Below are 16,784 nucleotides of genomic sequence, written 5' to 3'. Positions count from 1 at the left end.
GGGGGGGGGAACAGAAGCACAGAACAAGGGATGTCCTTGTGCAAATTTGGAATCTTTGATTCTTCCGGAATCAAATTTTTACGGAAGAACTTTTGATAGATTTCGCTATTGTGAGTGTGGAAGTAGGCCGTTTTCTATGAGAATTGGATTTATTTCCAAAAACACTCATAAAACTGAGATAGCAAAAGGCGGTAATGTGCCACCTTTTAAAACTCATGTCAACACCTTGATTATTATGTGTGAGCAGTGATATTTTATTTCTCTTAAGCAATCATAGTTCAAGTCTGAGATCACTATAACTCTAAAGTAAAAGTTACTATTTTACTAAGCAGTGGCAGATTCAGGATTTTTATTAGGGGGTTTGAAAAATAAAAGTATAAACGTGTGAATAAGCCAACAAAATACAATACCAAAAAGTAGTAGTATATATTTTATGAGTACAAAAAGTTAGTTTCATTAAAAGAGACCAATTAGCACGTTTGAATTTTCTTTCACGTTCGTATTTTTTGGGTTTAAATCTACTCTTTTAATTAGCACATTTAAAAAAAACGTGAAAGATTGGTCCTGAAACTAAATGAAGAGAAGCTAAAGAAAATGTTCACAATGAATTTTTTTGGGTTTAAATCTACTCTTTTAGCACGTTGAATTTAAAAGGAGTTCTACCACTACGCAACTTGTTTCTTGTTCATGAGGGGATGAGGGGGTTTAAAATTAATATATCTACATAAGTACAAAAAATTTACTTTATATATACAGTGTAATTTTGTATCGAGAGGGTTCGATTGAACTCCTGAACCCCACATGGGTCCGCCCCTATTACTAAGTGGAGGTTCAATACAGAGCATACATTTAGCTAATAAACTCTCTTATATCATATTCATCATATCATATCATATTATACTAAAAGTGGGAAGCCACAAAAGTAAAAATTGAAATATTATTTTATCCTTATCTTGATTCAAATTTTTTTTTAATAAATATCTAATAAGTTAAATATTAATTAATTACAACACTTTATAACCTTTTCACCTCCTAACTTAATTACAAACTAAAGAATTACAAAGTGACCATATTCATTTGTAAGTTAAGTGATCAGTTAATCATCTAATTGATTACGATATTATGAGTAAACACTATGTCATAAATGTTACTCTTGTAACCGTAAAAACTTAAAAAATCAAATCAATGATATAGTTGAAATAGGAAAAGATAATATTCTAAATAATAGTTATTATTAATAACATAGGTAAGGATGTATGACCTACAAGAATAATAGTTATTAAAAAAATATGTAAAGGTGTATTGATTTATTGGAATTATTGTCATTTCGTAGCTAATTTATTTTATAGTCTTACATATAATTTATCATGAAATCTAAATGTATGCCTCCATATTTATGTGAGGTTTATCCAACTTCTATTACATTTTTAACACCTATAACTTTTTATTACCAGTGCAATAAAAAGAGAAGAATTTTAAAAATTGCATTCAATATTTTATTAAATAGCATTAACCAAATTCGTAGTGATAATTATCAAATGTATACAAAAAGTCATTATTTACTACTATAAATATAGAAACTTATGGTTCAAACAAGTGCTTCCAATTAGGTGAAAAGAGATAAATAAAACAAAAAAAGACAATTTATTAGTGAAGAGGAGAGCATAAGGACTTAGGAAATCAAGTATTTTCATTATGTTAGATAACTTAGTACAAAATTTTAGCATCTTCATAAAGTCTTTGTGTATGTATGTTGTTGTAAGATAAATGATAAGTCTCAAGAGATCTTGAAATAGTTGAGTTATAATCAATTGTGTATCTATGTTAAAGTAAGCATTGATAGACTAAGAGGACTCTTTAACCTTTTTGGTTTTCCATCCGGTGTCCGGACCCCACATTGGAGCTCCGATTAAATTCGAATCGTGCTCTGCAGGGCACATTCGGGGGTGACGCTCCCAACAGGATTTTCTCCATACCCAGGGCTTGAACCCGAGACCTCTGGTTAAGGGTGAAACACTCCCACCAATGCACCACAACCCATGTTGGTAGAGGACTCTATAACTTAGTTTTTACTCTTTTTATATGCTTTGATTTTGAATTCATAGCACAAAAAAAGTCATATAACATATTATACCAAATTTATCATTTACAATATGTTAGATTAAGTTTTTGAGATAAATGTGCGAAGCACGTTCTATTAAAATGAGTGGAGGATTGTTAGTTTATTAGCATTTTAATATTATTCTTCTGTAATATTAATTTGCTTATTTTGGAGTATATATATCTTTTAGTTGCTGTTATTTTCAGCTGTTTGGTGGTCAATTGAGTGTGAGTTACTCCTTATGTGTTGTATTATCTTTGTGCAACAGTTTCTATTTTTGTTGGTGGCATTATGTGCCTAATAATCCTTATTTCACTTTTTATTTCTCCATTATACCTTGTAATTTATGTAATATCTTCTTTATTTATCATCCCTTCCCGGCCCAGGAAATATCATAATTCGAGTTAATTTTCCTAACATAACTAGTTCCTAAGATGTTTGCTTCAATTTCCTTGTGTGCAAACGGTTGGAGGAACTAGCAAAATCTTTGGTTCATCAAAAACTGCGTTCTTTGCGCTCTCCTTAGCTAAGGCGTCCGCCATTCTATTTTGTTCCCTGAACACGTTCGCCATGACTAGGGTGTCCAACGCGAGCTGTCGAGTTGAATATATATATTACTGCCAAAACAATAAATATGACTTGTATATTCCCAGTTATGAAGATTAAATTATGATGAAATAGATGTTATTACACAATATTTCAACCAATTTTTGCATAAGTTGTTATAAAATCCTAACTATAGCTACGAATTGTATTTCTTTTAAACTATAGTGATGTATAGTAAATACATATCACATGTTAGCTTACTACGTAATTTTTCCATTTTATAAATATACAACAAAGTAGTTTAGACTTCATTTGTTTTCTTTATGATCAACTTATTTTAAGTGTTTGGATTAGCTTATTTTTAAGTGATTTTAAGCTAAAATAGTTTTTAAGCACTTTTGGAGTATCTGAGAAAGTTTAAAAAGTGGGTGTAGCACTTAGTTTCAAGTTAAAATGATAAAAATAAATCAAAAATGAAAAGTCAATATAAGATGTTTGAATCTGAATGTACATCTGAATATTAAAATATGCATTAAAATTTAGAGGTTTTAATTCGAATACACATCTGAATATTAAGATGTAGAATTAAGATTTGAATACAAAATAGTTAAGACCGTTTGTTTTCTCATAATCACAATGTAATCATAAAATTTGTCTTTGTTTATAAAATAATAAATATAAAATACTAAATTAATGTAATATTATATCAATATAATATTTTAAAAATTTATACGACAATTGATGAAGGTGATGATTAACGATGGTGATTATATGTGCTAATTTGGAACGATATTGACTGATGATGATGGTTATGAATAATATCTTATGGTACAGCAGTAACGACGACTTTAGCATATTCACTCGATCTGATAAATTTGACAAGCTTACACATACATAGTCTAGTATTTCTGCTCTAAAAAAATGTTCACAGCTTACAAATAAATCAAATTACCTGAATTCTTATTATCATAATAACAAAAAAAAAAGTTACTCAAAAGGAATAGCTACGTCAGATAAAAATAGTTTAGGTAAGTAATAGTACCAGGATTAGGCATAATCTAGTTTGATCATTTTTTGTCTTAAAAATTGATGAATCATAATTCACAACTTACGAATGATATAACTTGTGTAGATCCTTATTAATCTAGTCACTAATCTCTTGCTTATCACAACCATAGCCATGTGTTTATATTAATAAAAAAAAAGAAGTTTACTAATGTACTCTGAAATTGACAAATTTTAATATTTTATTATATATGAAAGAGGAAGGAAGTAGAAGGTGATTGATTAAGTACCAATGGTTGCGATGGGATGATGTGGGATCACTCCTCCTGTAACTAGTCTCTCGGATTTAAAAAAAAAAATGAGACAAAGGATAAATATATTCCCGAACTATTATAAATGGTATGCAGATACCCTTCATCATTTTTTTGGGATATTGATGCCCTTGCAGTCCAAAAAGTAGAGCATATATACCCTTCACTGTAACGGAAGATAAATAGGGATACGTGGTGCAATTTTATCGGTCGAATCGGTGGATAAGATTATGACACGTGTATGTCCGTTAGTATAAAGGATATATATGCTCTAGTTTTTAGTTGACAGGGGCATCAATGTCCCAAAAATATAACAGAGGATATCTGCATATCATTTACGATAATTCGGGGTTTATGTCCTTTTTTCAAAAAAGAAAAAACATGTTAAAAACATTATTTTATAAATAAATTTTGTAATATGTAATTTATGTTTAATTAAATCACAATATAATATAAAAAAAGATTATTGCAGGTGAGGTAATTAAGAAAAAAAGGGGGAAAACAGAAGCACAGAACAAAGGATGTCCTTGTGCAAATTTGGAACAACAGCTGGATTCCATCTAACATTGGAATCTTTGATTCTTCCTGAATCAAATTCTTATTGGAGCACTCTCGATATATTTTACCTATGTGAGTATAGAAGTAAGTAGGCTGTTTTCTATGAGAACTGGATTTATTTTCGAAAACACTCATAATATTGGGATAGCACAAGGTTGTAATGTGCCGACTTTTAAAACTCATGTCAACACCTTGATTATTATGTGTGAGCAGTGATATTTTATTTCCCTTAACAGTCATAGTTTAAGTCTAAGATCACTAAAACTTTAACGTAAAAGTTACAATTTTACTAACGGGAGGTTCAATGCAAAGTATATCTTCGTTATACATTGTAGTCTTCCTTTAACTGATATATAAATTCTCTTATATAATATTAAAATGAGTGGAGAATTATTGGTTTATTAGCATTTTAATATTATTCTTCTGTAATATTAATTTGCTTATTCTGGGGTACAAAGGTGCTGCACCTCCCATCTTTTAATTGCTGTTATTTTCAGCTGTTGGTGGGCAATTGAGTGTGAGTTACTCCTTATGCGTTGTATTATCTTAGTGCAACAGTTTCTATTTTTGTTGGTGGCATTATGTGCCTAATAAACGCCCTTATTTCACTCTTTATTTCTTCGTTAGTTTGCTGCAGATTTTTGTATCCAATTTCCAGAAAAATCCTCACTCATGTAATCAACACTTTTCTTGTAGTATACCCCTTCCCCGCCCTGGCAAATACCATAATTCGAGATAATTTTCCTAACATAACTAGTTCCTAGGATGTTTGCTTCAATTTTCTTGTGTGCAAACAATGGAGGAACAAGCAAAATCTTTGGTTCATCAAAAATTGTGTTCTTTGCGCCCTCCTTAGCTAAGGCGTCCACTACTCTATTATGTTCCCTGAACACATGCGCCATGAATAGGGTGTCCAACGCGAGCTGTCGAGTTGAATATATATTACTGCCAAGACAATAAATATGACTTGTATATTCCCAGTTATGAAGATTAAAAATTATGATGAAATAAATGTTATTGCACAATATTTCAACCAATTTTTGCATAAGTTGTTATCTAGTGAGTTGTTTAAATTATCAAGTAAAACGAGTAGGAATAAACAAAGTTTTAAGAGTATCATATTCATGTTTTAAAAGATAAATTCCACATTCATTTCAAATTATGGGATTAATAAAAAAATCTGATAATGCATCTCCTGTGAAGGCTACTTCTAGACACAACACAGTACACACACTGTTATGTAACAAAATTTAGTTAAGTAATTTTGAAAGATAAAACATTTTAAATGGAGTAATTTTATTGATACAAAACAAAGTTCAATGACTTAACTAGATCAATTCTTATAGTTGATTGACCTTTTGAGATATTAACTCGTAGACCGAACAAGCAATCTGTTATCTAACAAATAGAAACAAATTAGAAGCTAGTTTATTCATATGAAGTAGTGCTAATAACACTAGTTCATTCATATGTTATCTCTTTATCAATCATCCATCTTTGACTGATTCTTCTCACAAATCTGTTTTAACACCATAACAACTTCATCCATCTCTTCTTCTCTTAGCAATTTTATATTTTCGCAAAGACCTTTCACCTTCCTCCTCAAATCCTCCCCAATTTTTTTTTCACCAAAAATCACGTCTTTGATAATCTCAGCTACATTACCTCTATGAATCTTCCCATTTCCATCTCTAGCCATCTCAATAGCTACACCATTTTCCACAATCAATCTAGCATTCAGAGGCTGATCGGAGTAAAAGTTCATAGGCAGCGCTATGATTGGGACACCAAACTCTATGGCTTCAAGAGTCGAATTCCAACCACAGTGAGTTAAAAATGCGCCAATACTTGGATGCTTTAGAATTGTTGTCTGTGGAGCCCAACATTCAATTATCCTTCCCTTTTCTCCGATATTTCTTTTAAGAAAACCTTGAGGAAGTACGTGTTCAAGGCTTACGACTTGTTCTTCTTTTGGAAACCTTACAACCCATATGAAATGAACATTGCTAAGCTCTAATCCATAAGCAACCTCTTCCATTTCTTCCTTTGTTAAGAAATTCTCACTCCCAAATGAAACATACACAGTTGAATTCTCCTTTTTATTCCCAAGCCATTTAATTATTTCCATCTCTTCTTCATTGATCGCGATATCTTGAATAACTACTCCAGTAGGTAAGATCTCTGTTTTTCCAATTTCCGAAAGATAATCCATGTACTTTCCATCTATTGCTCTAGAGCTATTCACCAGCATGATTGCTCTGTTTTCGCCTAATTCTTCCTTCACTTCAACGTCATAGGGACGCGTTATCTCTCGCTCATAATCCTTGAGATAGAGCGCGGGGAAAGGAAATTCCAGCCCTGGTTTAAGAAAAAAATGACCAAAATAACAACACATAGTTATACTTGTAAGGCAAAATTTAATTGATGGGATATTGAGACTAGATGCAACCCTTGCTGCCCATGGTTGCATTACATCATGTACTAAAACATTCGGTTTTTGATCTTTAAGGATTTCGTAAAATTGTGGTTTTGACATTGTGATGGCTTTGTAGAGAGTAGATTGAAGATGGATAGGGAGGCCATTTGTTGTGTGGTAATGAGGAGGAAGTTCAGGCAAGTTTGGTAAATGAAATTCCACTAGATGAATTGAACAAGAGTACTTTTGTGTAATCTTTTTCTTGATCAAACTAAGATTAATGGGAGTCGAACACAAATCAATGGAAAAGCCTTTATCTGAGAGTTTTTTGGCTAACTCAAAGAATGGTGTGATATGGCCATAAGCTAAGTATGGGAACATTAGAACTCTCACATTTGTTTTGTGCTCTACAGCCATGACTTTTCTATGTGTGTTTGTGTAATTGGTTCTCTTTATAGGCATTATTAAAGGGATGTTGGTGTGTGCGCTTTGCATGTTTTAAAACATAGCAATTGAGCGTTTGTTAGTTGTTACCCTCTTTTTCTCTAATTCATTTCCTCGAGCTTCTAAGTTATTAATAAGTCAAATATTTATATTTTCTTATTATTTTTATTTATTAATATTGTCAGAGGCGGATTCAAATGATTTGATAGGGGTGCACGTGCATCAGTTGACTTCGGAAAAAATCATGTGTATATATATGTATATCTATTTTGAGAAACTAATAGAAAGTATGATATAATTAACAGTGCACCCATAAAGAGCATAGGAGAACTCTTGTGCCGCTGATACAAGCTAGAGGAACTACCTACGAGACTAGGGTTTGAATCCAGCTAGTACCCTATTTTACTGTTTTTATTTTAAGTTTAGCTTAGAACTCATATTTGAGTCATTAGCTTCCATATTTCAAGATACGATTTTTTTAAAATCGAAAAATCCGACAAATCTGACATTTGCAACAAACTATATTCGATTAGGGAAGTTCAAAATCGAATTACTAAATAAAACATGTTTTCGTTCATTCCAAAAAAAGTGCTCAAATTATGTAATATTTTAAGCAAAATGTACAACTAGTTAAAGAAAAAAACTATGTTAATGGACTATTTTATCCCATAACAAATAGGCAGGCATGTTGACGTCTTGCCTGATTCACCTAGTAAACTTCCTTGTTATTAGAAAAATATAATCACTCTAAAATACCTGAAAATATATTATTATTATATATTTTATTTTTAAAAAATCAAATAAATCGATAAAATAAAAAATACGAACAAGTTTAGAAATACTTTCGACTTAAGTCTATCCACTTGACCTGAGAAATTTGACAAGCTTATACAATTTTATCATTACGATAAGAGTTAAGTGTCAATAACACATCTAAATTATCCTTTTTAGTTTCATACTTAAATCATTGGCAGTGTTAGAAATATACACGTACACTATTATTTATTAATTTGAAAAACACACATCAACGCTGATTGGATCAAATGTGTGTATACATATACACATACGCAGGCGCATCTAGCCCAATTTTCCCCCATGTGCCCTTTTTTATTACCGATATCTTTTTTTTTTAATTATTGAGTTAAGTGTCAAAAACACATCTTAGCTATCCAAAATTTTTTTTGTGAGTTTCATTCCTAAACTATGAGAGTGTGAGAAACGCATATATAAACTATCACTCATTAGTTTGAGAAACACACCTCAATGCTGAAATTATTTTTCACGTGACAGTCCATGTGACAATTTTTTATTTATAAAAAAAGAGAGTATACACACCATCACACATTATGAAGTGTATTTCTCAAACTTATGAACATAATTTTAGGTGCATTTCTCACACTCCAAATAATTTACGTATGAAACTAAAATAAAAAGAAAATATTTTAAAAGTGTTTTTTATACTTCACTCTTATAATAACAGAAAATATATTACTCAAAAGTATGGGTGACAATTGACCGTGTTGGATCAAATTTGGACGAGTCATAATGTGTTAAGACAACAATCGGGTCAAGATCCAACCCAACCCAAATTTGCTTGGGTCAAAATGGGTTAGATAATGTGTTACATTACGGGTCAAGACCCAACCCAACTTTTACGAAGCTTAATTGTTTTATTTGTTCTTTTAAATTATTTTAGTACCTAATAAAATTATTATTATTTCTTTATTATGGCTATACACAACACATCAAATTGAAAAAAAGAATTTAAAATATTTTGACAAGATTTTTCATCAGCCAATTTGAGTTACATATCAACCTAATTTTTAATGAATTGAGCTAATGAATCAACAAGTTATTAACCCGTCTAATCTTAAACGGATTAAAAAAATTGAACCAGTTAAGTTTGATTTTGCCACCCCTCTCAAAAGTCAAAACGAAGAGCTACGTAAGCTAAAACAGATTAGGTAAGAAATACGACAAGGATTAATAAGCATCATCTATGATGATCATTTTTTGTCCTAAAAATTGATGTATCACAACTTACCAATGAAATTACTTGCGTAGATCTTTGTTAATCTAGTCACTAATCTCTTGCTTGTCACAACCATAGCCAAGTGTTTATATTAAAAAACTTATACTAATGTACTCCCTGCTGTCAATTGAAATTGACAGTTTTCATCATTAGGAAGGGAAGGTGATTAACGAGTTTACGCTTAATGAAAGACTTAATCTTAATTATTCAGATCTCAGTCATTAAGTATATTTATTTTCAATGTTTTAAATTTTAATTATTCAGATCTTAATCGTTAAATGTGTTTGTTTTCTAATTTTGTAATCAAGTCTGAATAATTAAGGTCTATAATCAAGCCTATCATAGGATCTGTACACCCATGCAGAATCACTCCTCCCTTAATTAGATTTTTTTGAGTTAGAAAATTCATGTTAGAAGTTTCACTCCGTAAATAAATCAAGATCTCAATAAAAGTAATATTGAGAAAAAAATTATGCAAATTTGAAAATACAGCTGGATTGCATCTAACATTGGAATCTTTCATTCTTTCTGAATCAAATTATTGTGTAATAATGAACCTGTTATACAGCCTAAATTATTGTCTCTATTAAGGGGGATGCAATAAATAAATAATTAAGTTAGCTACATATGCTCTAAATTAATACAACAATTTGGTAAAATATGACATTAAAAATTAAAAAAGAGTAAAAACATGATGTCACTTTGAACTAGATTGAATTTGCCACAACTCTCTCATCTAATCATTCAAAATAAATAATAGGACCCAATTCATTAATCTATAATAAATTAGTGGTTATGGTTAATGCAATGTTAATACGAGTACTACTTCTAAAAATTATTGATATATAAAATATAGTCAAGTAGTTTTTAAAATTTAGTTTAGAGGAACTGTTTCTGAAAATGATTCAAAGATTAAAATCATGAATGTAAATTGTTTCAAACATTTATATCTTTACAAAATCAGAACATTATTCAAACACTTTTTTTTAACCTGTTTTAGTTTTTTTTAAAAAAATTATTAAAAAAAAAACTTTGTCAAGTAAGTAGGTATCACAATAAAAAAAAGTATTGTCATATGGTGTTTGTACAAAATTAATGAGTGCAATACACATATCACTTGAGCAGAAGGACTCAGAAACTAGATAGAGTCGAGGGATTGATTCAAATCCATTCGAATCTCCTTTAGTCTCTCTGTTATTTATTTTTGTTATATTTTAAATACATTTAATGAAAATTCTGAATTCAACACTATTAAAATAAAATATATTTTACTTTTGATACATGATTCTTGAAATTATATGGTTTTGATTCCATGCAAATAATAGTAGATGTAAAATTAAGTTTTTATGTTACAAATACTTACAATAACTAAATGCTATAGACCACCTAAAAATATGGTCGCAAGGGATGAAGCTATTAGGTCTCAGATTCGAGCCCTAAATATGAGGTTTTTTTTAGGTATCGTTTTCTCGTATGAGCCATATGTGGTGTGACTCTAGAATAGTCAAATTCCCATACAAATACAAGATAGCGAGTTGAAACAAAATTAGATATTAATACAATTTTTTTTTTTATCTCTAGTAGAGATAAAAAATAAAAATAAAAATTGGAAAGCAGCCAGGTAGTTGTACTGGTAAACAAAATATTTTTTTGGAAAAATAAATAAAAGATCCAACCATTTTTTTTTTTTTTAACAATTGAATTTTGGAATTTACATATCATTTGCAGATAATAGCAGTTTGTGAAGATCAGCAGCAGCAAAAAGGTTCAATCGTGAAGAAGAAGAAGAAGGGTGGATCTATTAACAACTTGTTAATGGACACACCCTGCTTCTCATCTTAAGCATAAATCAAAAGGTATTATCAATTTTCAATTAGTTTTTGGATAATGAATTTTTGGTTAAACCATTTCAGTGCCACACAATTTTTTCTTTTTTCTTTAACGTCGTTGTCATGGAACTGTACGTATTTGAATAATATAATACCAATAATTGCATTGCTACGTTTCGACCATATATTAAGAAGACGAAAACCATTGATTGTTACCCTAATCAATTTCATCTGTGGACTGTGGTGGTGTGCTCTCTTCGTCTTTACTATTTTCCTAATTGAATACTGATTTTTTATTCATTTTTTTAAAGCTTCAGGCTCATATATTGAGCAATTTCTGTTCTGGGTTTTTAATTTTTTGTTCGATTTCTAAGCTTTTTAGTTAATATTCATATAGTTTTTGTAGGTTTTAAGTTTTTGAGTAGTTAAAAGTGTGTAGATCAAGTTGATTCTGTTTTGGTTAATGCTTAGTTATGTCTAGTGCTAATTGCTTTATTGATTTCTCCATGAAAAATGAATAAAATAAGCTGATCTGTATCAATATCATTGATGGTAATTGGTATGAGTGTCATGTTTGTTTGGGAATTGAACTCTTACTAACAAAGTGAAAATTCAGGTAGCCAACTGAGCTACTAAGATTCCCCATCAGAAGAAAAGAATTGTTTTTTGTTCCTTAGTATATTGTTTTATTTTGGGAAAATGAACTAGTTTGGTATTCTTGGAGCTTCTGTTTACTTCCTTGTGAAAGTAGTTTGAAGTATCTTATATCAGTATTGTTGTGAATTAGAATTTTATAATAATCACTGATAGTACTGTTTAAATTAACCAAGCTAGATTGAGACTGAAAATGTTATTGCTGTCGACTATAATAATAATGGCTGATATTTGGTATTTGTCATGTGCAGATATTTTCTAAAGAAACCAATAAGTGAAAGCTTGTGTGTATCAAGTCGGTGAAGTTCTGAATCCTCGATCGCTGAGTTTCTGAATTCAAATATGACGATTGGAAGCCTAAAACAAGCAAAAGAGAAGAAATCACGAAAAAACAAACAAGCAGTGGTTGATGAGCAATCACCATTGTTGCCTACTAAGCATAAGGAAGATGCTGGATTTGATGAGTTCGATGGGGCTTCCTTTAGTGGGGCTGTATTTAATTTATCAACCACAATTGTTGGTGCAGGAATCATGGCCTTGCCTGCGACTATGAAGTCGTTAGGTCTTATTCCTGGGATTGCTATGATCGTCTTCATGGCTTTTCTGACAGAAGCTTCAATTGAATTGTTGATTAGATTTAGCAGGACTTCTAAATCTGCTTCTTATGGAGGTCTTATGGGAGACACCTTTGGAAAGTATGGGAAGATGTTGCTCCAAATATGTATACTTGTAAACAACATAGGTGTTCTTGTTGTATACATGATTATAATTGGTAGGTGTAGATAAATAGCTGAACAGGACTTACATTTATTTATCAACTTTCATACTCTATTTAAGGCTGTTTCTTTCACCTTTTAATCCATAATAGTTATAGTAATCACTCTTCATATTGTCCACTTAAAGGTGACGTGCTCTCTGGAACAAAGTCAAGCGGAGTTCACCATGCTGGTGTCCTGGAAGGCTGGTTTGGGACTCACTGGTGGAATAGTCGGTTCTTTATTCTTCTTGTCACCACTCTTGGCATATTTGCACCATTGGCTTCCTTGAAGCGTATAGGTGAGTTCTATCCAGATGTATCTTACGTTCTCGAAAGTACACTTTAATTTTCAAATCCTTACCTTAAGTGCTATTTTTATTACTTGAATCTGAGAATTAATTAGGCAATTGGGTATATATGCCTAGTTACTGTTTGGCGAATTCAATAGAATTCTATTTCTTGCTCCTTATAAACACAAGCCCAGATTAGCACTCACTCTTACATGTGGCTTGAATCCTGCACTTTTTCAAGAAATATGAAGACAAAAATTAAGGGTAGAATTCTGTTTTCAGTTCTTTAAATCAACTGACGAAGTTTTTGACAAGCATTAAGATTGGAGGTGTGTAATGTGATCTTGCAATGACATGCTTCAGTAATCATCTCTTTGCTCTCTCTCTCTCTCTATATATATATATATAAAACTTGATTGTGGATACGATCACATCAGATATTTTGACATCGATCTTTGCGTTGATGTGCAGGTTCCTATATCCTTTTATTTAGAGCAATCCATCAGTAGTCTTATTATCAATAGTATTGTCTTCCTGAATTTTAACGATGTAGTGTAGCAAGTCTAAGTTCCTTATTTTCCTTTGCAGATTCATTGAGATTTACGTCTGCATTATCAGTCGCCTTGGCTGTTGTATTCCTGGTTGTGACTGTGGGAATTACCATATTCAAGCTAATGAATGGAACCATTCTTATGCCCAGATTGTTTCCTGATGTGTATGATATAACATCATTCCTTAAGCTCTTTACAGTGGTTCCTGTACTCGTTACTGCATATATATGCCACTACAATGGTATGTAATCCAGTATCCCAACTATATTTTTTACATATGTTGCCATCGTATGCTTCTTTGAAAGAAAAGCTATACAAAATTTCTGCCAAATTAGAAAAAGGTTAACATGAGGCATTTCTATCATAATATCTTCATTAGTTGCCTCTGGTAAAGCTTAACTTCATGCTTTACCATAGTCCTTGGAGTTTCTAACAGAAGTATTGCTCAAATGTAAGTGCAGATAGGATTTACTGTATTGAAAGTTCTATTATTGCCAACTTCTGGTTATTTGGTGCATCATTTTAATCCTTGATGATCAAAGGCTCTCGTCAGTGATATTTAATCTTTCAAGTTTAATAAATCCCCTGCATTAATATGATTTCCCTATTTGTTTTCTTTTAGTCTATCCTAATATTTGTATTTGTCAGTTAATCAAAATACATACATTCTTGAAAAATTAGTATTAACTTAAATAATCCTACTGTGTGCTATTTTGGTCTTAATCTACATTCTTTCAACCAACTAGTCCACTTTATATATTGTCTACGCAACTCTGATTGACTTCAATGTAATATTTTGTCCCACTTTTCTTCCTTGATCGAAATGCTAGTCTGATTGGAAGATTTTATAGCTAAAGGAGAGTTAATTTTTCATCTTACAATTAGAAATGCAACATTAAGAATTGCTCGTTTTCTGAAAGTGAAAATTTTGCAGTTCACTCCATAGAGAATGAACTTGAAGACAGCACACAGATCAGAGCAGTGGTGAAAAGCTCTCTTGCTCTTTGCTCAAGTGTGTATGTGTTGACGAGCCTGTTTGGTTTTCTCCTTTTTGGTGATGCAACCCTTGATGACGTGCTTGCCAACTTCGATACCAATCTTGGAATTCCCTTAGGCTCCTTGCTCAATGATGTCGTTCGTGTCAGCTATGCTGCCCACCTAATGCTTGTCTTTCCCATCGTCTTTTATCCATTGAGGCTTAATTTGGATGGTCTTCTCTTTCCTTCTGCAAGGCCTTTGACTTGTGACAATTTGAGATTTGCATCGATCAGCAGTGGGCTCATAGCCATCATCTTTCTGGGTGCAAATTTCATCCCAAGCATCTGGGATGCTTTTCAATTCACTGGGGCAACTGCTGCTGTTTGCATTGGGTTCATATTTCCTGCTTGTGTTACTCTCAGGTAAAAACATTTTTGTTAGATAGTTTATTCCAGGATGTTAGCTTGTTCTGATATTTTTCTTATCCAAAACCTCGGATCCGAATCTTGCATAGAGATCTTGCTAACTCCTCAGCCAGACTGAAAGATTAAATGGGAACATTAGGATGCTCCATCAGGAGCAAATCTAAGTTCCACATATTGGAGTTAGACATTTAATAGAGTTTGTGGAATGGAAATAGAAGAACAGCTTCATTGTTTCCTTGATGTCCTTGCAAATTTTTATTGTGACATATTTACAGTCATCCTCTGACAGTGTGACTGATAAAAATAGATTAATGTTGTCTACTAGTGCATTTGATGAACTTGTAATTTTAGGTTGTAACATGCTTATTTGTCATCCTGCGATGGAAGCCATTAAGTCTGGAGCTAGTTGTTCCTGCTTAAATGCACCTTTCTCTCCCTTTTGAAAAGGTAAATTGAAACTAATAACATATGCATCCAACTTCTGTATTGGAGGGAGTTGGCCCGGAAACAACAGATATCTGCTAAGTTTAGAAAGTTCCTGCTTACATATGTCTTCTTGAGGAGTAAAGAAGTCACGTCTGGAAAAATGTATGCTAGTAGAACAGTCTTTAGTCCTTCATTTTTTCAATCCATTGAGAGAACCAGAATTGGGCAACTTATGTACAGGTTTCTGTGAACATAGAAGCTAAAGAATATAACATGCAAAAAGTGTTTCTGTTTCCTATCCTTTTCTTTTCTCAATGTTGCCTGCCATGCCCTTGAATTGTGTCTTAAACGAGGCTAAGGAGTTCTTGGTATTGTAATTTTGAGGTTTGCTTTGGTTGGTACTGCTGATGATCAAGTAAGTTCACTTATAATTCGATGTTCAAATATTTTAACTGTCAAAATTTTTGATCTACTAGGATCATGTAAACTTGTCAATTTACTTTTGCCATAGATCTTCTCTTTCTCCTTCCCAGCATGTATAGTGTCAACCAGTTATTGATATAGTTGCTGTCTTTCATGTTCCAGAGATCGATATGGCATAGCAACAAAGAAGGACAAGATCTTGTGTATATTTATGATCGTCATTGCTGTGTTTTCAAACGCGGTGGCCATATATAGTGATGCCTATTCCTTAATTAAAAAGAATTCATCACCAAGTGAGTGATTTTCTCATTTCGCCTGCTAGCAATAATTGAGATGGAACCATCAGATGCACTCCCGGGGAAGATAGACAGACTGAAGATGGGATCATTATGGTGTGCAGGAGATGGTGTTTTTCCTTAAATTTCCCGGTTCGCGATTTAATAAGTTTATATATATATATATATAAACTATATATTAAAACTTGAGTAGCTTTGCTCAAGATGTATCAAATCCTATCATTCATGTGCTATCAAGTTATCGTTTGTATTACAAAAATGTTGTCTGTTTAACGGAATGAGAGAACAGACAGTACGATATGGCTGAGACCTGAGTTGTATAAAAGTATTTGTTGTTTCCTTTTCATGTATTGATATATGAAATGTTGATGGAGTGTTTAGTTATCTGTTAGAGGTATGTTTGCTGGTCAGATAAAAATGGTAAATATAATACATTTTGATATGTTTGCTAGTGAAAGCTTAAAATTATCCAACATTTTTGGAAAGTTGGAGTAATGAACTGAGGAGTCGTTTGGTAGAGTGTATAAGAATAATGTTGAATATGATGTATTAGTAATGCTTGCATTATTTCTTATACATTGTTTGGTTTGATGTATTGGAAATAACAAGCCTTGTATAAAGACTATTAAAGAAATATTTGTTTACAAAAATACCCCCACATTCTTTTACAATAATANGTCATTAGTTAATCTAATGCATGCATTAAAACCATTGCATTGCTAATACCTAGAAATCCATGGTA

The 16,784-nt window shown here is 31.8% G+C and overlaps 2 protein-coding genes across 3 annotated transcripts; one reads left to right on the top strand and one right to left on the bottom strand.

Annotated features, from left to right (window-relative positions):
* Window positions 1–6,004: 6,004 nt before the first annotated feature.
* Window positions 6,005–7,354, bottom strand: LOC125847331 (beta-D-glucosyl crocetin beta-1,6-glucosyltransferase-like). The gene has a single exon (XM_049526973.1). The coding sequence runs from the start codon at window positions 7,352–7,354 to the stop codon at window positions 6,005–6,007; it is 1,350 nt and encodes a 449-aa protein (XP_049382930.1).
* Window positions 7,355–11,137: 3,783 nt separating this feature from the next.
* On the top strand, window positions 11,138–16,426 carry LOC125848345 (amino acid transporter AVT6A-like). Of its 2 annotated transcripts, none has more exons than XM_049528196.1 (6): window positions 11,138–11,269; window positions 12,148–12,668; window positions 12,800–12,952; window positions 13,532–13,735; window positions 14,429–14,894; window positions 15,909–16,426. In XM_049528196.1, the coding sequence occupies exons 2-6, from the start codon at window positions 12,239–12,241 to the stop codon at window positions 16,045–16,047; spliced, it is 1,392 nt and encodes a 463-aa protein (XP_049384153.1). In that variant the 5' UTR covers window positions 11,138–11,269; window positions 12,148–12,238; the 3' UTR covers window positions 16,048–16,426. The 2 variants fall into 2 exon arrangements, with proteins under 2 accessions (XP_049384153.1, XP_049384154.1); XM_049528197.1 differs by lacking the exon at window positions 11,138–11,269 and adding an exon at window positions 11,464–11,488.
* Window positions 16,427–16,784: the final 358 nt, after the last annotated feature.

This window comes from Solanum stenotomum, chromosome 12 (assembly GCF_019186545.1).
Source record: "Solanum stenotomum isolate F172 chromosome 12, ASM1918654v1, whole genome shotgun sequence".
NCBI lineage: Eukaryota > Viridiplantae > Streptophyta > Magnoliopsida > Solanales > Solanaceae > Solanum > Solanum stenotomum.
The sequence above is the reverse complement of the archived record's forward strand: the minus strand, read 5'-3'. Positions and strand labels throughout refer to the sequence as shown.